At 33.7% G+C, this 23,985-nt stretch overlaps 2 protein-coding genes across 2 annotated transcripts in view; one reads left to right on the plus strand and one right to left on the minus strand.

The window, feature by feature from the left end:
* The window catches only part of PLCZ1 (phospholipase C zeta 1), a 49,013-nt gene extending 27,139 nt beyond the window's left edge, over nucleotides 1–21,874 (minus strand). Inside the window, exons 1-6 of the mRNA XM_035310160.1 lie at nucleotides 21,861–21,874; nucleotides 21,187–21,310; nucleotides 17,467–17,701; nucleotides 9,532–9,733; nucleotides 7,742–7,886; nucleotides 4,520–4,672 (exon numbers count right to left, since the gene is read on the minus strand). Of these exons, the coding sequence (XP_035166051.1) occupies nucleotides 4,520–4,672; nucleotides 7,742–7,886; nucleotides 9,532–9,733; nucleotides 17,467–17,701; nucleotides 21,187–21,310; nucleotides 21,861–21,874 (873 nt within the window). The remainder of the gene's footprint in view (nucleotides 1–4,519; nucleotides 4,673–7,741; nucleotides 7,887–9,531; nucleotides 9,734–17,466; nucleotides 17,702–21,186; nucleotides 21,311–21,860) is intronic.
* Nucleotides 21,875–22,225: 351 nt separating this feature from the next.
* CAPZA3 (capping actin protein of muscle Z-line subunit alpha 3) lies at nucleotides 22,226–23,056 on the plus strand. Its single transcript, XM_035334128.1, has one exon. The coding sequence runs from the start codon at nucleotides 22,226–22,228 to the stop codon at nucleotides 23,054–23,056; it is 831 nt and encodes a 276-aa protein (XP_035190019.1).
* The last annotated feature ends 929 nt before the right edge of the window (nucleotides 23,057–23,985 follow it).

Below are 23,985 nucleotides of genomic sequence, written 5' to 3' on the forward strand. Positions count from 1 at the left end.
AATCAAACATGAACTGAAAAAGACATGCGAGACATTTTAAGTCTGAAATTCTAACGATCTTCAGAAGAACTTATAACAAATGTATGGTTACAAAATCAGAGACCATGTGAAATTTGAGTCCTTTAATTGGCAATCAGCAGTGATAAACATTTGACATCTTTCTGAATAACTGTCTTGAATCTTTTTAGCAGATAATGAGCTGAAAGTCTGAAGAACCATTTCTTTAGTTTGAATGTAAGACACAAATTTTTCAAAATACACCTTTACTATCTATGAATTTATAAACTGTAAACATATTTTTAAAAATAAATATGTAAAACATTATAGATCTTTCTTAGAGCATAATGGGCACTTGAAGACAGGCAAAAGTAAAATTCCAGGTACAATCAACCGGGAAAAATATTTAAATACTTAAATCAAGAAAACTTAGTTCTTGTACTAAATATGCTAGTAAATTCAATGCACAACATAAATCAGAACTGTTGAACACAATACTCCAAGAAAAATTTGCAGGCACTTGGAATTGATCAGACAAACTCACTTACTGTCTACTGCAATTAATGTTTACCTTAGGAGCAAAAAATCAGTCCTCAGAAACACACAGAACAAAACCTGGAATTATGACATAAGTCTAAAAAGAGAAGTAGAGCTTCTATTTATATTCAGCATGTTCTCTCTTCTTTACTGATCAACTTTCTGTGCTTAGTAAGAAGAATATCACATCCTGAAAATCTTGCTAAATAACAAGGTTAAAATCAATTTAAAGTTTTAGATAAAGTTTTCATTTCAAGTGTTATATTACTGGTTTAAATACTGATACAGGGGAAAGATGGGACACCTTCCACAAAGCCTAACATGGAGGAAGCTTTTGAGGCATTGACTAAGTTTATCTTGAATGAAAATAACAGGACACTGTTGTTAAGTACAACTGTTACACAAACAAACAAATCCAGAATTTTTAGATGATTCTGGAAGAGATTTATGTTTAGTAAAATTGTGAATGGATGTCTTTGTGGCAGCCTTATAAATCTCAGTAATCAAGATATTTTAAGCCAAAACTACCAGTAAAGTCTGAGCTCTGAGATAAAGGGATATATCAGGAGCACCTCTTAGCTATCTTCTAACAAAAGCATCATTTGATTTGGATCTTGAAGAACACTGAGATGTGAATGTAAATAGGAAGCCTTATATGAACTGCATGAACCCCTTGATTGGACGAGCAAAACTAAGAACAACAGTAGCTAACAAATAAGGAGGATTTCCACACTAGAAAGTTAATATTTCAGGCTCATGAGATGGATAGAAGCTGCTACTGAAGGTCCTTGCGAAAGAAATCTGAGAGGTAAGAGAATCAGGTCTGAATTAGTTAGTCCCGAGTCAAATTTCTGAGGGATCCTATAGGTTCTACAAACACATTGTTAAAAAGCATAGCAAAGACAAGAGGTGACCTGTTAATAGGCTATATTAGAGTGTATAGCCCTTTATTTTTTCTTTTTTTTTTTTTTTTTTTTGCATTTTACTGTATTTTCTATTTCTTCCTTTTTATTCCAATGTGTAATGGAAGGTACAGGTTAATATCTAAATACAGATGAGTTACACAGGAAAGTTTCTAAAGAAGAAACTGATTTCAAAGCTTTCCCTTCTCACTGGACACAAATATAATATAATTATATATATGCATTAAGAATTTGCTAGTAAAAGTACTCAACTAGGCAGAAACACCAATTCTCTTGACTGTATTATTTCTAGTGATTTTTTTGCAATGTTAGTTGTTTGGTCTATTACATTATATTCAGTTTCTAAGCAAGTGTATTTGTTGTACTTGAGCCATGCTAATGAACTCTTTTATCATTCTGTTGAAACAGTCTCATATCCGAGCAACTATAATGAACTTGAATCATCCTAATACTTAATACATTTCATTAGACTTTTATTAGAAATCGGAAGACTGTCATGCTTAAAGAGCAATGCCTTCTGTTACCTGTGTTAACAATTCTGATCCAATTTACTTCCTGGCTTTACTAGCTGGGTTCCTACAGAATCATATGCTAGATGAAATAGATGAAAGTGGAACAGTAACTGATATAGGAGACAAACAGACCATTATTATATTAACTGAGAATTTCTCCCACCAAGAGCACTTTTAATTGGTTGTTTCTGGTTCCATAAGATCTCTTTTGTACTGCTTAAGAAAAGTAGACTTAAGACCAAGAGTGATTTGTCTCACTTAAAGGATAATGAATTTACCTAGGCCTTAAATGTGCGCAAGGTCCCTAGTTTTACAGATGTGATTCAACTACTTATTTTGAACATGGACTAAAAGTTTTTCTTCAAAAAGATACTAGCCAAAAGTCAAGTTTACTACTCAGTTTACAAATTCAGTCTTCTACTGGAGAACAAAATTCTAATATTTTTTCTTACATCATTAGAGCACCTAAGTGAAATGTAGATGGCCCTAACCTTTGCTCATTCTCAACGTTACAGTTTATTAATTTCAGACTTCTGAAAATCTGCTGAGGACACTGGTATTATTCAGGTAACTCTTACTGTGGAATACATCTCACATAACTGTAAAACATTAAAGTTTCAATAGAATGAATCTCACCTAAACAGCATACCTTTAAGTGAGGAATAAGTATGGAATCCATTAATGCATTTTCAGACACATTCTACAGAGCTAACTTATGGAAACTTTAAGCTATGGATAAATGAATTATGCATTGTCTATATAACAATAAACATTTTGTAAGGGACATATCCCATAGAAATAATATTTGTGGTATGCAATTCAGTGACTCCATGATTCAGATGCAGTACACTGATTCTGAGCTACAGAAGATATATGGTCCTTGTACAGCAACTAGACTGAATGTAGCTATGCTTTGAGATGCTTTTAAGCAAACATGATATGTGCAAAGAGCAAAGTCCTGCACTTGGAGAGGAACAAGCCCAGGCACCAGTACATGCTGGGGGCCACCCAGCTGGAAAGCAGTTCTAGAAAAAGGGAGCTAGGGGTCCTGGTAGACACCAACTGAACATGAGTCAGCAAGGCGCCTTGCTGCTAAGAAAAGTAATGGTATTCTGTGCTGCATTAGACAAAGCATCACCAGTATGTCAAGAGAGGTGACTTACTTCCACTCTACTCAGCATTAGTAAGGCCACACCTGGAGTACTGTGTCCAGTTCTGGGCCCAGTACAAGAGACCTAGACATACTGGAAAGAGTCTAATGGAGGGCTACCAAGATCATCAGGGAACTGGAACACCTCTTCTATGAAGAGAGGCTGAGAGGGTTAGGACTGTTCAGCCTGGAGAAGAGAAGGCTCAGAGGGGATCTTGTTTTTTCATATAAGGGGACAAAGAAAATGGAGGCAGGTTCTTTTCAGTGATGCCCAGTGCCAGGACAAGAGTCAACGGGCACAAACTGGAATACTGAAGGTTCCACCTAAACATCAGGAAGCGCTTCGGTGCTGTGCGGGTGCCACAGCACTGACACAGGCTGCCCAGAGAAGTTGTGGAGCCTCCCTGCTTGGAGATCTTCAAAAGCTGCCTGGACATGGTCCTGGGCAACTTGCTCAAGGTGGGTTGGACCAAATGGTCTTCAGAGGTCCCTTCCAACCTTAACAATTCTGTGATTCTGTGATTCCTTGATTAATACAGTTTATATTTTTTTCCAATTTATAGTAACGATTACCAGGTTGCAAAGTGAGATTGGACACAGATATAAATGTAGTTTGCTAGAATCAAAGAGAAAAAAAAAAAAAAAAAAAAAAAAAAGGTTGCTTTATGAGAAATTTATTAAGATAAACTAAATATATTTAAGACAACATTGTTTTTACAGTAACAGAACTCAATGAAACGGTTCCACCAACACTTCTGTCAACAAAGAATGTGGATTTAAATTTCCATTTCTATAACATCTTTAAAATTCAGGATTTCTTTTCAATCTAAGGAACTAAAATAAGTTAGCAAATAACAGATACAACAATACATACATAGTGAAGATTTTGTTGTTGTTTTGTTGTTTGTTTTGTTTTGTTTTAAAGCAGAGTGTTGTTTTAAAATTTTCATTTTGTCTTCTCTTTTAGACCTTTAAAACACTGGTTTTTAATATGCAGTTTTATTCAGCATTAGTATAGTTCACAACAAGACACATTATAACTGCCATGTTTCCATACAAAATAAAATGTAACCCACAAACTTTAGTTAACTGCCCTTGAATATAAGTTAAATTTAAATGTACCCAAAGCACCAGAAATTGGATTCATGTGAACTGCAAGTTTCATGTGAACTGTATGTTTGCTCTTACCAAAAATAAATAAATTTTTTAAAAGGTACATTTTTGTGATGTTCAATTTTTAATTTATTTTTTACCTTCTGAAGTCCATTCAGATGAAGCAATTTCAGAAGAGTTAAAAAAAAAAAAAAAAAAAAAAAAAAAAAAAAAAAAAGGAGGAGTGGGCAGAGGTCAGGAAGCTCATTTTTTTCCATCAAATACAAAACAAAACATGATGTTATTACCTCAGGAGAAGGTAGCTGAGTCACCACTGAATCACCAATTGTTGACGTAAGAAGTTTGTCACCTAGAATATTTTCTAAATGTTCTGCCATAACTTCCTGTTGCTTAGGGCTGCAGTGATTCTCTAAAGACAGTATAACTGGATACTCAGATGCCTGAAAAATATAATTTGAAATCTGTTATGATTAACAAATAAAAAAGGACTTATTGATTCCCCAAAATATCTTACAAAAAGCCCATTTTTAGTAATTTGCATTTTTCTTTGTTTCCAAAATATGTCAGTTGTTTCACGTTAGTAGCAAAATAAAAATCTCGTAATATTTATAGAAAAGAGGAAGCACAGTTGAAACAGTTCAGAGAAGAGAAAAAAATGCATCCTTGGAAAGTTAGGGGGAGTTGGAAAAAAAAGGACTTCTACAGAGAATCAAATGAAGATCAGTTAAGTACACAAAACTTCATTAAAGAAACCACACAGTATCTATGTTGACCTTTGGGAAGTGTATATTGAAGTGTATTTCTACAATAATCAATAGAAAATAACTTATCAGAGGCATTTCACACACTAATATTGAATGTGAAGAAATTAGTGAGAAAGTAAGTGTTAAATCAGGCAAAAATCAGGCTGATTCAATTCCACAGAGCAGACTACAAGATGATAACAGAAAGCAACATTTCTCACAGACATAATTACTCAGCTGATTCACAGAGCTTCCAAAGAATGATACATTGGTTGTTGCGTGCCTGGAACATCTTTTCTCAACAAATGAATTTACAAAGAAAAAAGAGAAATAACACTGTCATCTGAAGAAAAAAAAAAAAAAAAAAAAAAAAAAAAAAAAAAAAAGAAAAGGGTAAAATGAAAAAAAAAAAAAAAAAAAAAAAAAAAACTTACAAAGGAGGATAGGGCTAAAACCTAACAGACACATTAAAGCATAAAAAATGTTAAGGTTAATTTCAAAGGAGATTTAAAACATTCCTAGGTATAAAAATATCAGTTATATCAATCTTCATCTCACAAACGCAACTCTTCTGGTATATATTTCAAAATTACAGAAATCTTCACTTCTTCAGACCTAATATCTGTTTTTGCTAAGAAGCTTTTGCACCTAAAGGGCATATCACAGCTGTCCATAAATATGTAAATTCATCCCAAATAGGAATTATCATATTGCTTAGATGATTTATTTAGAAACAATGACCATGTAATGTTAAAAGTAATTTTATGAAGAGGAAACAAGGTACAAGGAAAATAGAAATCAAAATGACTGCAATTCTCACATGCATATTGGAAGAACTAAGATCTGACATACTTTTGTACCTTAAATTTATCTCTGACCTGTTTTAGTGATGGATCCTTTTTTAGCTGGTATATATTTTAAATGACAATGAGAAACAATGGAAACACAATGCAAAAATCGCTTTCAAATAAACATTAATTGTAGTAACTAATTTCCTGTACATGACATAGATTTAAAATATTTCTCTGTTTTGCAGGGTAGGGTGTTTGCTTTGTGTAAAACAAACAAACAAACAAAACAAAATAAATAAATAAATAAATAAATAAATAAAAGTCCTCCATTGTATACAGAGCTTTGGTTTGAAAAGAAGGAAAATATTTTCTATTTGTTCATTTTTAAAAGGTAAAACTCATTATACAATTGAAAGTGACAGTATTAAAAAGTATTAAATGTTTCTTATTTAATTTATAAGACATTAACTGAAATACAGTGTTTCAAGTATCCTTTAAATTTGTTCAGAAATCAGTGTTTTCAGTGAACAAGCAATTCTTTTTTTTTTTTTTTATAATGTCACAATTTTTTCTTGGGACACATACTTATTCTCACAACACTCAAGCAAGACAGATGAAACTTGGGAAATCTAGTAAACTTTAAAGAATAGCTCAAATGAGACGTCCATTTTGACTGTGCAAATTAGTTTTCATAAGTTGCCAGCAATACTAGTGGCTACAAAATAATAATAATAATAATAATAATAATAATAATAATAATAATAATAATAATAATACTCTATTCAATCTTTGCTTGGGTAGGATCTAAACTGACAGTTTATAAGGAAAGAATCATTTTACATTTACTGTTTTTTACACTTTTTCACTGAGGATTTGCTCTTGATCACCTTCTGAAGCACACCTTAGGCTAGACTGAAAGTTGGTAGGAACTATTGTATTTTTATTGTATTTTTATTGTACAACTTCATTGTATTTTTATCATCTTTTTCTGTAACTTGTGCCTCTTAAATAACTTTTACATTACAGCTATAAATATAATATACTGTGTAATAGCAAATACAGGCAAACTAAATCTAATGTGTCATGAAGAACAGGGAAATAAAATATTTTATGTTTTTACTATTTTATAAAATCAAAAAATAATTAAATATATATAGAAATCAGAGCAAAGAAAAATATAGTTGTTTAAATCTGAAAATGCTATATTTATGTTTGTATAAAAATCCATATAAATGTATGACCATATGTATATACATTCACACACATAATGTAAAGGTGACAGGAGTGCAAGTTATATTAACTGTGTTTCAGAACTTCATTTGAGCAGAAGTTTTGCTCAAAACCTATATAAGAGATTGAGACAGTATTAAAAGATCTCAAGCTTTTGCTGCTTTGCCAGAGATGGACAGAAGTGGCACTGACCTAATGAGTCTTCTTACAAAAAGACCTTTATTAGGCCTTGAAGTCAAAATAAGAGTAAATGCAAACACATTAAATATCATCACAGCTATAATTTAGCATTTTTCTCTGTTTTATAAATTCAAACATAGGATATAAGACAGAGTGACAGCAACAGAAGAGTAAGTTATATAAACAAATGAAAAGATATAAGGAAGGAAAGCAAAACATTAGACTGATTTGGAAGTAGTTGTACAGTTTATATTCAGTCCTTGCTTAAATGATCTCAGGTGAGAATTCTAATTAACCACCTGATTAAGATCTTCTGAATTCCTTGCACCAAGCTTGATTTAAAATCAACATCAGCAAAATATTTTTATCTTTCATTTATATATATATTGCACAGTTTTCCCATAATTTACTTCAGTGATACCCACTCCACAAGCACTACCTCATTTTGTTTTGTTTTGTTTTGTTTTTTACCCTGTAGAAAATCAGCCAGCAAGCATTTAATAAAGCAGGCTTTATTAAAACCACCATAGCATATACATACATAGCATAACATACATATACATACCGCAAATGCATACTTGTCTATCACATGAATTACAGAACAAAACGAAATCTTGCTTGTTAAAGTATGACCATGATACACAACAGGTTCATTGTTTGAGCCATCCCAGCAGTCAATTTCCAGGCAACGACATCCTTTTAAGAGAGCACTTCAAAAGAGCAAAAGACACAATTTTATGGTCAAAAGGAAAATACCACACTTTAATATATGTCCCTATATTCCAAGCACATTGAATAATTACAGATATACTTGTCTACCATCACAAGATGTAAATCCAATGAAATTATAAAAATATTAGACAGAGCTATATTTTCTGCTGTTTATCTTAGGAATGTTAGATAACACAATTTATTAGAGCATTAAGGAGGAAGATACATTATCTGAATATCCTTCACTAAGGGATTAAAAAAGAGAGTCAAAGTTTTAAAGAAAGATTTTGGAATGTTGGCAAATTGTTGCTTAAAATAGAATAAGAAACAGTTGAAAGAATTTTGTATTTATTATTATTCCATGATTTTTCTGAAGGTTAGAGAGCCATTATATTTAAAAATAACAGCATATCAGCATCACACTAAGAAGTCAGGTTGTGCTTCATTGTTATGTAATTTAGTTGTTCTCCCCATGCCTAGTTTCTAAGAGGAAGGCTAAAGTTTCCTCATTATCTTAAATTTACCGATTGCATTTTTAATAAGTTAATGGCATCCCTTACATGTCTTGGGTTTCTAATATTTGGCTTGCTACCAATTTAAACGTTTCTTGTAGACTGTTTTACCTTATTATCCACCTGTCCTTTACATGCTACCGTTTATATGTTAAGAATATCTTAAATGTGCTTCTAGCTGGATATGCTCTAATTTTATCATTTTATGCTTTCTTTATACCAATAAGTGGATAAACAGGAAGTGAATGGCTTTTATATCATATTTACAATTATTTTAAACAATATAGTATTTACCTCATATCATTTTAAATACTGTTAGAAACAGATTCACTAAGATTTCTGATGGTTGCAAGCCATCAGACAATTTCTAGACAGCAACCGAAAGACAGAAGTTCAATTGAATGTTTACAACTGCTTTCACTTCACTGAAGTAGTACAAAGTTATAGGAATGCTGTACACCTGTCTTCCAGATCTTCATTTTTTTATGTCTTTCTTTGTTTTGCCTTTAATACATAACCCTTTTTCTACCTCCCTGTTTGTTTTGTCTATATGCACCTTGGCCATAAGGCATTCTGGTTTCCTTCTCCTCTAGAAGTCCTATGCTGCACATTCAAACCTTCCTGGATAATATAGTGCCCACACAACACCACCCCCCCACCACCTTTTTTTTGTTTGTTTGTTTGTTTTTGTTTCTGTTTTCTTAACTGACTTCATTGCAACAAACTCTGATCACAGATAACCTTGACATACTCCACCATGGTGTGCCTTCTATATTGATCAGAATAGAGTTGGCCCTGGAATTTTAAATTTATTTCAGGAAGGTTTTAATTTATGCACAGTATGTCAAGATTGAAAACTTGTTTAATCATATCCTGTGCTGAATATTATAGATTTAATTTGCTTTGAGGTAGATATTATGTGCTGTAAGTGATAAAATAGATTGTTTCCAGACTACAGACAGATGGCCGGGCAAATATACTGAAAAGTGTACACACAAAATAAAATACCAGTCCCTCATTTTCCACTTTTGTCTGTGATTATTTTGTCCTTTATTGCCAAACAGTGTGAGTTAGTATTAATTTTTAAAAAGCCTAAGAATGTTTACAATATTGAAAAACAATATCTAAATACCTGATATATCCAAATAAATCACTGGGCCCTATTAGTTGGTCAGATATCAAGTAGGTGTTGTGAGAAGATGAAATAAAATAGTCACATAATGGGTGGTTCATATCTTGGTAAACAGTCCGGTGATCTTTTTTAAATATTGAAGAATCTTCTGAGCTCATGTACCTTATAAATCCTTCAAATGACAACTGCCTTCTTTTCCTCACTGAAAAAAAAAAAAAAAAAAAAAAAGGTGTGAAGCCAGCCAAAATGATAGTTATATATATCTGTGTATATTCCATAATTTTTAGTAGCCAATTCTGAACTTTGTTAAAGGTTATACAGCATAAAACTTCCTTGCTATTTTAAAATTCATAAAAAACAATATGAACACAAACATCAGATATGTACAATTCTGGAGCTGATGTGGTTCTAAATTAGCAGATGAAATAAATGTGTACTCATGTTTTTGTTCTTCTATGGACATCTGGAAGAAGAGATTGCAACAGTTCTAATTAAATGTAGAGGAAAATATTTGTTGTTGTTTAGTTTTGGAAAGTAGCATGCCAGGCAGTGAACAAATAGATTTTTTTCTCAGTAGGAAAAAAAAAAAAAAAAAAAAAAGGAATTGTTCTCCAAAATGTCAGTCAGAGACTGTCAAAATAATCTTGCAGGAACTACGATTCCTAGTACCAAACATCTTCAATGGTGGAAAATCCCAAACAGATAATGACGAAATAATATTTTCATTAGAAGTATTTGAAATAAAAATAGCACCTTAACAAAATAAATGCCCACAAAAATAAATTGGAAATCAAGCTTATTATATTACTGCATCTACAGCAAAATGTGTTAATTGCCTTCATATGCATGATAGTCATCCCATTTGTTTTGTTTCTTTTAACTGATTTAATGACAAACAGATACATTATACTGCCAACTGCTGCTCCAATGTCATGTTTCAAATGTAATAATTTTGCAAATGATATAATCTCAAAAATCAGCTTTGCTTCAAAACACAACCTAGTGTGAATTAGTCAGGGATTGTGTCCAGTTCTGGCTGCAAAATGACCTTATTTTTTTCACCATAGTGATATTTTTTGTCACAATAGTGATATTTAAGCAGTAAGTAATCAGACATTACTTCATGCTAACAATAATTTAGAGATCAATCTATGCAAACTTTTGCTGAACAAACAAACAAACAGACTATCTGGGCTATGAAATTTCAATACAGCTATTAAGAGTCATGATTTACAGGTTACAGTTGTAATTACCAGTCTTCAGTATCACTCTGACTAGAAGTTTTATATCTGAATAAGAATTTACTAAAATTGTTCCGATGATGGCAATACAAAGAAAGTAATTGTTTCTAAATTACACAGTTTTTGCAAAGTTTTAAAATGCTAAACAGTAGTAGAAAATAAAGATGAAGTCTCTCCAGAGGTCATATGTATTTACATACATATATTGTGCTTAACCATACAAATATTGGACTTGATGATCCTTGTGGGATATTCTATGATTCCAATATGTGGGTTGGAACTAGATGATCTTTAAGGTCCCCTCCACCCCAAGAGGTTCTGTAATGATTGAAATGTTATTCCTACCAGAAGTCTGTCTAAGCTGTTCTTAAAGACTACCATTGACAAAGAGTACCTCCTAGGAAACCATTTCAGCACCTAAGTAACCTTACTGTTAGAAAATTTTCAATATTTTTCCTGAAAATTCCTCAGTGTCCAATATGTTTATTCTGTTTTGTACTATTCCTTTCAGTCTCTTTCAGTCTCTTATACAAAAACAGACTGTTACACTTCCCCTCATCTGCTTTCCTGAGGAAACAAATCCAATTCACTGCATTTTTCTGATTTTAGGCTTTCTTAAAATTCTGATCATTTTCTGATAGTAATGGGTGAATTAAGAAGGATTTCTTAATGCTGATGCCCGAAATAGAATGTTGGAATTATTTTTTTTAGATCATCCATTTGTAAAGATCATAAATCTAAATTTAATAAGATGACTTTCTGTTCCATCATCTAGCTCACCAATTATATTGAAGTCTGGATCCTAACACAATGCTCAGTGAAACTGCAGATTGGTGTAGCCTTTCATTTTGATGCCAAATCTTTGATGACTAACTTCTGAGAGTAATTTTCTAATGAGTTCTTTATATACCATATAGATATTTTGCCAGCTTCCTCAACTTGCTTTTTATAATGTAAGAATGTTAAAAAATATGATTTCTCCCCCATTCACCACTGCTCTTATTCTCTCATAGAAGGAATTTGGATACAGTTTCTTTATGGACTATTCCTACTATCCCTGCTATCCCTTACCATGTGAGAGGTTATTATATATTCATCATTTGTTTCATTTGTCTAGTTCCATGGATTTTCTCTAAAACAGATATTACACTTGATTGTTCCCAATCCATCTTCCATTCTCCATGTGTTTTCAAAGGTAAGCTCTTATAGCTTGTTACAGTCAATTTTCTAACTCAAGGACTTGTCAGCTTGTCTTCTCTGATCTAAGTCATTTTAAGATGTCCCACACTTCTTTTTCCTTATTCTCAACTGAAATCTTAATGTCTTCTCATTAATAGTAATAGCCACCTGATTGTACTTAGGTAGTGGATCAAGTATTTCCTTGGTCTTTCTTTTAACTGACATATTTACAGAATTACCCTGATGTCTATTGATATGGACTATCTCGTTTAGCATCTTGACTGTTTCAATATATCCACACGTTCATGTTAAATTATTTTAGGCATAGCAATAGGATTAAGTTTCTACTTTCTGGATCTCTAAGAAATGGGGGTTGTCTTTGGGGTTGTCTTTGTTGTTGCTTTTTACATATTGCTCAAAATAGAACACGATCAAGCTGCTTGTTTTATCTGTTGTGAATTACATGAATACGAGACTTAATTCCTTTGAAGAGAAAGTTTTTCATCAACAGTATTTGATTTTAATTATTATTTATTTTTCAAGCCCTATATTGTTCTCTGTGAAACTGCAAGTTGTGCAACTCCTTTTTTTTCTTGTTTCATTTTTTATTTACTAATTTATATATATATTTACAATTATCTTTTAAAATAATGGAAAATCCTGAGTTTCCAAGTTTTTGGTTATTTTCTTAATTATTTTTAATAATTTTTGGCTAGTCTTGTCATTAATAAAAGATAAGTCTTCTCACGAAGAGAATTTATGTTTACGTAAATACCATCATGACTACAATCCCCTAAAAGTGAAAATATTACTTTGTAAGGTAAATTTGTGTTACTTTGTTAGCCAAAATATAAGCTCTTTGGCTTCAAATTTCATTTTATTTCTGTAATCAATGGACTAAATATATGTATATAATTATTTATTTGTTTGTATAACTTATTAAAGCCCTTGAATTACATTTTTTTACATCTCCTTTTTCCGGGGTTGGTAGTTGCTGTCTTTGAGTAGTATACAATTAAAGTCATGTTTCTGAGGAATCACCAAAACTCCAAGCAACTTTGTAAATCAGTAAGACCTATCTGTAAGCAGGAAGAAAGAGGCTTTGCATCTAACAAATCTGGCAGCATGTATGCAAAAGAGCATCATGTGAACATAAATGGCATACCATCTAAGAGAAGACCTGATGTTTGGTAAAAGATGTCATAGCTTTTAGAGCTGAAGATAAAGGAAGGCTTAATTTTTTTATTATTATTATTGCTGCCATTACTTCATACCTCTTTTACCAGTGGAGGAAAACTACTGGGTTTCTTTAGAACCTTGTCTGATGAAGATACCAAAACTAGTTACGACTGGAAAGGGCTGCGTTTTGAGTTCTGATGGACAGCATAATCATACAATTTTCCGACCATTTACTGCTTCTACATTAATGGGAATACATCTTAATAAGTATTATACAGTGAAAAGATACTTTAATCAAGGCCTTATGTGGCTCCTCTAGAGGATCTTCAGCTTTTATCTCCATTAAGATCCATTAGCACTAATTAGCAAACACACATCTATTTGGTGCTGAAATAAAAAGTGAAAGGAAGGAAAGACTTCTGTCTTCTTGTAGCTTCTTATTTACAAAGTTCAATGCTTTTTTCTTCCCTTCCCCTTTGAATAGTCTGAAATAAAATGCATTAATATTTTTTTTCCAAAGATAATTGTATTAAAATAGCTTGTTTGTTTTTTCCCCATTCTTCCAAATAAGGTAAATTTCAGCACTGCCATATATCTAAATAGAGATATATTAGAGAAGAATTATAGACATAGCCTGAGTATTTGAGAAACATTAAATTACATGCCTATGCTTTTTAGAGTTTATTACCTTATGCTTTCTTAATTATTTATTTTAGAAGTTCTTTGAAAGCATTTTTCTTTCTTTGTGGAAGAAAGAAACATCTTTCATAAGATGTTTGGCAAATATTGCTAAAATATTGTATTTATCTGTACTGGATGTAGATAGAACACTTACAAAAAAAAAAACAACAAAAGCTTTAAAAAGCATATTAATAAATACAAGAAAAAAAAGAGCAAATTAATAAATACATTCTAGATCACTCAAATCGTTTATCTGACAGATGTATCAAGCTTACATAGTTATGTACAAAGCAAGCATGTTTTTAAGGCAGAATTGTGATTTTGACCTGGTTTTGTACTTCCTAGAAAGGAAATACACTGATAGGAGCAGAGTCTTTGAATGGCACTACTCTGCAAATATGAACAAAATGTACCTTCCAAGTCTCACTGCACCTTTCATCCCACCCATGCAAATATTAAATAATTAGCAACAATTAAAAAACAAGCAAACAAACAGCAAGCCAACAAAAAGCTATACTAAACTTTAGAAACATAAAGTGTCTTTGGCTGGCATAACATGGTTTCTTTAATCTCACTTAATTAGCTGAGAGTTCTATATGAAATTAATAATAAAATGGAGAAAGAACATTTGAAAATGGAGAAAGAATGTTTGTGTTGAACAAAATTGACATTTGGATTTTAGTAAGAGGCAACTATCAGGTGTGATTCATATACTCACCACTTCCATGATCACTTCCATACATTGAATCCTTCAGTCAAAAATGCAAGCTTTAGCACACACACAAATCTGTTATTGCAGTATTTTAGCATTAGAAATTTAAATTGTATAATAAAAATGGAAGAGCAATGTATTGCATGCTGTTCCTGAACTAAGTACAGTATCTTAAGAGAGATAATTTCTGGTTATATCTCTTAGTGACATTGAAAAGTCACTTCTTTCTGTGGACACAAATGTTAAGGATGGACAAAATGTTATCAATTGATTTATCAATGCTGTGCATATCTAGTCACTGCTTTTATGATTATTTCGACATACTGAAGTTACCAAGTTTATCAGATAACAGTTGATACTATTAGCAAACCAGTCAATCAAGTGTCAAAATCTGCTCTTTTCCCTTTCTGTAATATATAGGACAAGGCGGGCAGATGAATCTAACATATCACCCTGATGAAGAATATTCTATACCAAATTGAGAATGACAGTTGCACAAAATGGTCTATCACAACACCATATGAATCAACTATCAAGTCAATCATATCTGAAACTTTCCACTAAGAATGTTTAAGTAGGAGTATTTGTTCAGTCAAAGAAGCATGAACAATGCTCCTCTGGAGCATGAAGAGATATTATTTAATTCAGAGAGATTATTTCCAATTACAAGATAAACAGTTTTCCCACAGATGAAGAAACAAGCAAGAATTTGGCTTAGAATCTTAAACCAGAAATTAAATAAAAACTATAGAATCTTTATTTGATATTTAACAAGCATGTTTTCTAACTAAGTAAAGATTCTTGGTCCTTTAGCTTCTTTACAGCTATTAACTTTCCCATCATAATAAATCATCCAAAAAAAAAAAAAAAAACTTTCAAATTGGTAGCTTTTTTTTGTGATTACTTAGGAAACACACTAGTTTTCAGAAAGAGTAGGATACATTTAATAAAATTTGTTCTATTTTGAAAGGCAACCTCAGAAATAATAGTTAAAAGTCATAGGTTTTGTAGCTATTGTTGGACAGCAAGTGACTCATTGAAACACCTAATGCTTTCTGATTTTTGTTGAACAAGTGGTCCGGTTTCTTCTTTCCAAAACAGTGGGGATGGGAAGCATATATTCCAGGTTTATCATCCCAAAAGGAATATTTTTCTCCTTAGGATTATTACTAATTTTCCTTAACCAGTTACTGATCCCACCCAGTATCAAAGACTGGGAACCAAAGGAAACCAATACAGCAAAACATCTGATAATCAACTTCCACTGAACAAAGTAACAGCTTCCAATAAAATGTACTTAGCTCTAATTTCCTTTTCTCAGCTTAGCTGCAAATTTTGTCTCTAGTTATGTTCAGGAAAACTCAGCAGAAATGCAACAGCACAACTTTACGCAGACTTCAACAGTTGAAGTATATGCATATTATCAATTTAACGAACCACTCATTGTTGAATGGGACGGGTGGTTTAGTGACGGCAAATGCAGATAGGGCTACAATGTGCAATGCTGTCTTTTTCTTTTCATCAACTAAGTGTAAACTTTGTGCCTACAGGCAGGGTTCAAGGAGAAAAGGTATTACCAGCAGTGGAAGGGGATAAAGTCAGAGATTACTGTAGACAGCTTGGTACATAAAAATCCATGGTACCAAAGGCAATGCATTCGAAGGTGCTGAGGCTGTTGGCTGTTATCATTGCAAGACCATTCTCTATTATCTTTGAAAGGTCATATTATCAGAGGAGACCACCATGACTGGAGAAAAACAAATGTTGCTCCCCTTTTCAAGAAGAGCAAGGACAACTCAAGGAACTACAGGTTGGTCAGCCTCACTTACATCCATGGAAAAACAATATTGCTCTTAGAAGCCGTTTCTGGGCACATTAAGGAAATTGTGGATCTCTGTCCTTAGGCAGTTTTAAGATTTGACTGAAAAGAGCTCTTGAACAGAAAGGTGTAGCGGGGACCCTCCCGAGGTCCCTTTGTATCTGAACAATTTCATGACTGTGTGTTTAGAGATCTACCCTTATAAGCTGATTAGAGAACAAAACAGAAATAGTATTTCAGGTTGGGAGAACATAAATAATTAATGACAGCTTTAACCCCAATAACATGGATAATGACATCATTAGAAACATGATGGGACAGATAGATAATCAGGTTCCATGATTGCCAAAAACATGGATCCACCACTACTTTGATGCATTCCTAATATTCTAACTAATGATATCTAGCTGAGATCAAACCAAAGTGCAAATGTCCACAGTTTTAGTCATACTCAATAAAGACAAAGAGATATAACCTTCTCAGTAGATATAGCCTTAGAATTTGTTTTCCTCATTTAAATCTCTGTATTAAATTACTTCCACAGTAACTTTCTGCCAGATAACACTCAAATGCAGACAGCTTGCTAACAAAACAGAATTTATATTTTTTATCTTTAAAGTCCAACATATATTTGTCTAATTATTTAAACAAAATAATTGTTGTTAAAGCTAAAAAATCAGTCTGACTTCCTAATAATGGTCATTTACAATACTCAGGGGCATTAAAAAAATTAGTGCAGTACATCAGTTCAACAGCTCTATGAAAATTGTATTTTGTTTGAAGCAAACAACGTAGTTTTTGGGCAAGTCTGTAGCAACAAGAAGTAGGAATGACTGAGTTGGTCAAGTGCTATTGCTGAGCAATATACTGTGTAAATTTATTGTTCTTTATTAATGATTTCTTGTTTTATCATATTTGTAATGTTTAAAGATCTAAATTGCAAATAACATTTTGTACATATAAATGGTATACAACAGACATAATTATAATACTCCTGCTTACCTTAGTTTTCTTTAAAATTTCCAATTTGTATAGTCAGATGAGTATTCAAGAATATAAACACAGTCACTGACAGAAGCACAAAAAAAAAAAAAAAAAAAATCAAATGCTTGAACTATGCATACCTTCTTCAACAGGTTCATACTTCAAAATAATTTCTAAGGCCCTTATTTCAGAATCTTCAGTCTGAAATTGTTCTTTTTTCAGAAATTCAATGAGCTCAGTGTCAGCTAGAATTTTGTGGTTTGGAGAGTAAGCACAGAAAAGTTCATGAAATTCAGTTCTGTGTACAATATTTCGATAAATTGCCCTGAAATCTTCTATGTTAATAGTATGGACCTTCCGTTTGTCAACTGTTTTCTGAAGAAAAAAAATAAGAACAGTCAATACAAAGATATAAAACAATACAAAGACACACATAAAAAGTCTATTATAATACTTTAAGAACTAGAACAATAGAGAAAGCTTAAGGCAACAGTGACTGTGGTACAGTATCAAATGATATTTTCCTTCAACATGCAAGATTCAGATTTGACTTTCTGTGTTAGATGTATTTTATACAAATTTAAAAATACCATATAACATAGTTGGCATCTAAGTAATTAAAGTACATTGATATATAGCCCATGCAGTATTAAGACATTATATAAAACTGCACTAAAATGCTATACAGTACAGTAAATCTTCAGCATAAAGTCATCATGAGATCAAAGTATTTTAGTATCTCAAATAAGAAAGATTGTATATGTTTGGAGCAATTATACTTTATAATGACCTATGACATTGTGTTCTATTCTTAACTAGACAGAATATTTAACTCAGATTAATTATTCACACTTTTAGAATTCTTAAACTGTAAATTTGTTTTCATAAATAGAGCTTACAAAATGTTAGCACATTAATTAATTTCAGTGCTTCAGTATAAAAGCCACTAGAAAAATCAAAAGGGCAAAAGAAGTTGAGTAGAATAATATTTTTTTTACCATTTCTGCTATTAACATTTCTCTCAGGCTTAACAATGTTTAAATTTAAATTTTTAAATTTTTAAAATCTTAAAATCTTTAAATTTTGTACACAAAATATGTAACTGTGCATATGAAATGCAGATGTTTCCAATAATTTAGCTTGTATTGTTGAAAGTTTTTACATTAAGACAAACTTCAGAAATTTCACAAAATTCACAAAAATGGTCATAAAAATCATACCCAAGTGGAAATTAATTGCCCCATTGATTACCTCTGTAAGCTAATCAACATTTATAATTGTTGGCTCCTTAAACTAAGACTAACAAGGAGGGTGGATTTCAGTACCTAATAACATGGCACCTACTATGGTTAGCAGAGCTTCCTCAGAAGTGTGCATAAGCATAAAATGCCTTACTTGAGTTCTGTCTGCTCTTTGATTAAGACTTCTGATTACCACTGAATTAGATAAATTTTGAAGAGACACCATAAAAACTAAAGGATGAATGTTACATTACTAGATTCTGTCCATGCAGTACAGTTCCCACTGTACTTGTCTGAACAAGTACAACAATAAGCAAGAATACATTAGATAACCAATACAAGCACATAAGATTATCATTATTTTTTAAAATTACATATCAGTAGTGAAGTATTTGCTTTGAGAAGAGAACTGGAAGAGAAGTTTCTGGAAGAGAACTGTAACAATCGCTTTTAATGAACCTTGGAAGAAACAAAATAATTCACTATAAATGCTAATAATATGCTTTTAATTACTGCATGGAAAATCTCACATCTCATGTTGATATCATGGATCTGTTTTTTAATATCTTTAAGAAAACTGCAAATTTACACATAACTGTTATATAGAAAAAAGAAAATACCAACTCATTTTGGAATTAAGCAACTTATCAGGACTCAGGAGACCTTCTCTTAGGTACTGACACAAAATGAAGCTGGCCAAAAAAAAAAAAAAATCTATTTTATTGTACTTTTCTGAAACACAGATAATAATACTACGCAGGGGTGATTTTGAAATTTTTGAAATTGAAGTTATGAAAATCACATCAGAATATTAAAAAAAAAAAGTTATAAAAAATGTTGTTGTTTTTATTCTTATTTTTGTTGGGTTTATTTTTCTTATTTTTATCAATGCGTATCAAATCTTTACTATCCAGAAAAACAAGTATCTTCACAAAGACTTAGTTCTGAAAACTATAATAAAATTTATTATTCCTTAAAAATATTTATGTTCATAATTCTGATATTGCCAATGGAGCACTACAGTAAAATAAATTTAATGAGAATAAAACAACAACAGCAGCAGCAACAAAAGCAGATTGCTCTTTTAAACCTTCTCATAAAATGGATTTTTTTCATGTATAACCATTTGATTAATTACCAATGTATAGTTACTGACAATGATGGCAGTAAAATATCCTTCCAGATTGCTTTGAATTTTACATAGTATTATACTGATGAGTAATTTCAGCCCCAAAACTATTGAAAATACTCATAATTCTGAAAAAGCAAAGAAAACATGGCAGCACTGCTAAGAACAACTATATCAGACTGTTGAGTATATTATCATATTGACTTTCAAGTTCAACTGTTTCAAGTGTTACAAGTTCAGTCAGACTTGTTCCATACAGGTCATTTCCTCAAATAATTATTCTCTTTACTTATAATTAAATTGATCAACTCTCTTAAATTTCCATCAGAAAGTGAAGTAAGTGGAAAATAAAAGACAACAATGAAAAATAGTTTTAAGTTCTCATGAGATTCTCAAGGTTAGCAATTCTCCCAGTGCCATGCAAATTCAAAAATTGTGGGCACAACCCCCATGTTTACCAAGGATCGCACTCACACTGCTTTTACCTTGGCTAGACAAGGCAGAGAACAATGAGATGACAGGATAAAATGAGAAAATCCTAGTGCTTTCCTGCTGCCTGCCTGCCTATCTGCATGACGTGACCTAAAAGTTTGAGACTGTCTAGAGCTAGTTCTCCTCTTTCAAATCTGGACAGAATTTGCCAACCAGTTTACAAAATTGTCACATAGAAATTACAGATATATATGTAACCATTTAGTTTCATTTCCTTAGGAAAACACTTTTACCAAACTTTTTGGTTAAAAAATGAGATTAAAAAAAAAAAAATGTACATCTTTTGAGTAATTACTGGAGCAGACCTGAAGAACATGAATCCTCAATATGTCAAAGGTAGCCTTCATAGAAAACTCTTTAAATGTTGCTGTATCTTAAGTCCACATCCTTCCTCCAGGGTTAGAGTGCAATGGATGGATGGGACATCCAGGAATACCTCTTATATACTTCACAAGAGAGGTATGGTGGAATTGAATAAGAAAGTGTGCTGGAGCTATGTCATCTTGAAGCTGGAACAGATCAGACATCTCCATTTTGTTGTTCTGACAACAGGACTGTTAAGAAGTCACTCTAATGGCTCTGAGCAGCATCAGATGGGCATTGCTGGGCTCATTAGCTTGATCACAAAAGCAGCCACATAGGATGAAGCCAGAATATTTACTTTTTCCTCCAGTGAGGCCTAGTTACAGAACAGTTGGTTACCAAGACTTACATTTTTATTTTTTATCACTCAACACTATTTTGGTGTGGTGAAGAGAGTAGTAATGCAACCACTCAGCTATCTGTTTTACACAGAAACAAAAGAGATGGATGTGGCAAATTATTTGCTGATTTTGCACACACCCTACTACCATACTAGCATGGCATTCACTTACTGAAACACTAATTAAAAAAAAATAAATAAATAAAAAATAATTAAAAAAAATGAGATAAGCAAATATAAGGCCCTTGTGTAACTGGCCTTCTAAATTTAATTTCTAAATCTACATATTCCTCACCTTGAAAACATGTTTCACATGAGCAACATCAAAAGTGATATGCAGTTTTTCAAGCAGCTTCATTGTGCTGTCTAAATCAATCTTCCCATTCATGAATTCATCCTGAATGATGTTCAAAAACCATGTACAAGAGATCACATTAAGGAAACATCTGCCCCACATCATTGTCTCTTAGTAGGGGGAGCAGGGTGAGAGGTTTAAATTTTTGAACCTAAAACATTTGCATATTTCTCTTCTCATACTCAAACCTCCTTTTTTCTGATTTCTCATAGCCGGCCATGGGGTGTGCAGAAACACGTTTGTGCTTCACACCCCGAGACCCTGCGGGGCAAGAGTGAAAGAAAAGAGCCAAAGAAAGTCACAGGGAGGGTACTCAGGAAAACGAAAGGTAGTCAGGGTGAAGAATGGGCTGTAGTGAGAGAAAGGAAACATAGGGAGGCCAAAGAGATCAAGCTGCCATAGGGGACTGTTGGAAGAGGGGTGTCCACAAAAAGCAGCAGTGCCTCGAGGGCGCCTGGCACCCTGCCCACTCAACCGGCCTAACCGGCCCCAGCTGGACCTCCTCTGGTCCCATATGGGCTTAGGGTGGGCCTGGGCCTCGGGGCAGGCATGGGCAGAGGAAGGTTACATAATGGCAGCTGTCACAAGGAAGGGTAAGGAGAGGAGTAGGATATCTATTCTCCTCCATGGCAGCTCCACATTGCCTGCTCCGGTCTCTTCACTGCAGTGGCGTTGGCAGCATTTGGTAGAACATCACTTCGGCTTGCTCCAGCTCCCAGTGGGCCCCTTTCCCCTCCTTTGCACTCCTGTGCCCCTGCTGGGTTTCCCAGCGCCCTCCCAGCGCTGTCCCCAAATTGAGCCCCCTGCTTGGCCTGGCCCCAGGTGCTGCTGTGAGGTCACAAACTGCGGGGCCCTGGAGCAGAGCCCTGCCCACCGCTGCTCCCCACACCCCGCCATCTTGTGGTTTTGCCTTCAGGCTCCCTGTGCTCCCTTCCCTCACCTGTAGTGCCCTGTCCTTTGCTTGGTCAGGACTCCCAGTATGAGCGTGAAGCATGGTGAGCCGGAGAAGGTGTCCCTCATTTGCAGACTGCTGCGCCAGTCCCCTCCTGGGGAGTTTGGGCAGGTTGTCCAAGACCTCTATGCTCTGGTCAAGGATGATGAGCTGGTGAGGCAGGAGGCTGCCCACGTTGGGGCCCATCACAACAAGAAAAACTTCACCCCTGTCCAAGTAAATGGGACCACTGTGCTATTGACCCACTACAACGATTTAGGGGGAAATCGCTTCTTTTACCCCCAAGACAAATTCTCTTTTGAGTTTGACCACTTGAGTGGGATAACCAGCAAAACCCATTTGCACAGCGTGATGTTGGATGAGGAGGAGCTGTGGAGAGGAGCCCTCCACAAGGGATTGAACACCTATGTGAACTGCTACTTTCCAGCAGGGAACTGCTGCGTGTTCAAAAAATCCCTGGGCAAGAGGCAGATGCTTGTGGCCTGCATTGAGGCTCATGAGTACCAGCCCTTAAAACATTGGAACAGCCTTTGGAAGTCTGACTGGACTTTTGCCCTGACTCCAATTATGACTCAAGTTACAGGGGTATTTCTTCTCCAGTTGCACTACTTCAAAGATGCTAACCTCCATGTTACCATCAGAAAGTCGGTACATGAGTCTCTGCATGTGATAGACCGAAATCAGTTTGTCTCAGATTTTGTGAAGTTCATGAAAACTGAAGATGACAAGATTCATACTGCTATTCTGCAAAACATTCAGGCCTTGTCAGAGGATATGTGGAGGAAAGATCTGCGAAGGAAACTCCCTATTACTCGTACTTTTATGAACTGGAATGAGCTGCTGAAAAATTATCATTGAAAGACCGATGTCTCCAGTAAAGAAGTACCTGCATAATTACTGAATTGCATTATATGATACAGTGGCATAAATAAATAAGAGAAGGACAAAACAGGATTGTTATGTAGTTGATCTATTTCTAGATTGCTCAGGAGAGTGCAGAAGCTGTCATCAGTCAATTATCACTTTGAAAACAATCCAGGTCAATAGAGACAGAAAATCATTTGCTGTTTTTTGTTGTTGTTGTTGTTGTTGCCCTTTTTTTTTTTTAAAAAAAAAAAAAAAAAACTTTCCTGCACTTTTTAACTGCTTCTAGAGGTGCTACCAATGGTCACTGTCAAAGGCAGTACACTGCTACAGGTGAGCCAGAAAGCAAACTGTTACTTTCCTTTGTAATTTTATTCAATATTGTATGTACTTAACCTCATATTATTTGTAGCATCTCTTATAAGGAAATTGGTAAGGTAGGCTGGCAAAGATATGGAGGTGCTATTACTAGATTTTTTTGGTGATACTGAAGCCCAGGAAATTCAGCCTTCAGCTTGGCTTGTGCATACCTCTCTGTATGCATGAGACATCCCTAACAAAGTCACGTGAACAAAGAGAGATCAGTACATAGGAGGAATAAATTTCTTGGAGCTAGCACAGAAAATACGGGACAGAATTAGGAATGTGTGCTGGGTGTTGCCTATCACTCATCAGACAATAAAGAAAGCAATGCAACTTCTCCCAGTTTTCAAGCAAGTTTTCAAGTGTTTATTACAAATTGAAAAGGAGTATGATCCACTGCCATTTTTTCTAGTATGAAACCGTAAAATATATCCATGTATTGCTACTATGGCAGTATTCAGACAACCAGTTAATCCTGTTCTGCAAAAGTGGCTATAAAGATAGAAAAGTTTTTACCCAGAAAAGTTAGAGCTGTAGTAAAAAAAAAAAAAAAAAAAAAA

This window comes from Oxyura jamaicensis, chromosome 1 (genome assembly GCF_011077185.1).
Source record: "Oxyura jamaicensis isolate SHBP4307 breed ruddy duck chromosome 1, BPBGC_Ojam_1.0, whole genome shotgun sequence".
NCBI lineage: Eukaryota > Metazoa > Chordata > Aves > Anseriformes > Anatidae > Oxyura > Oxyura jamaicensis.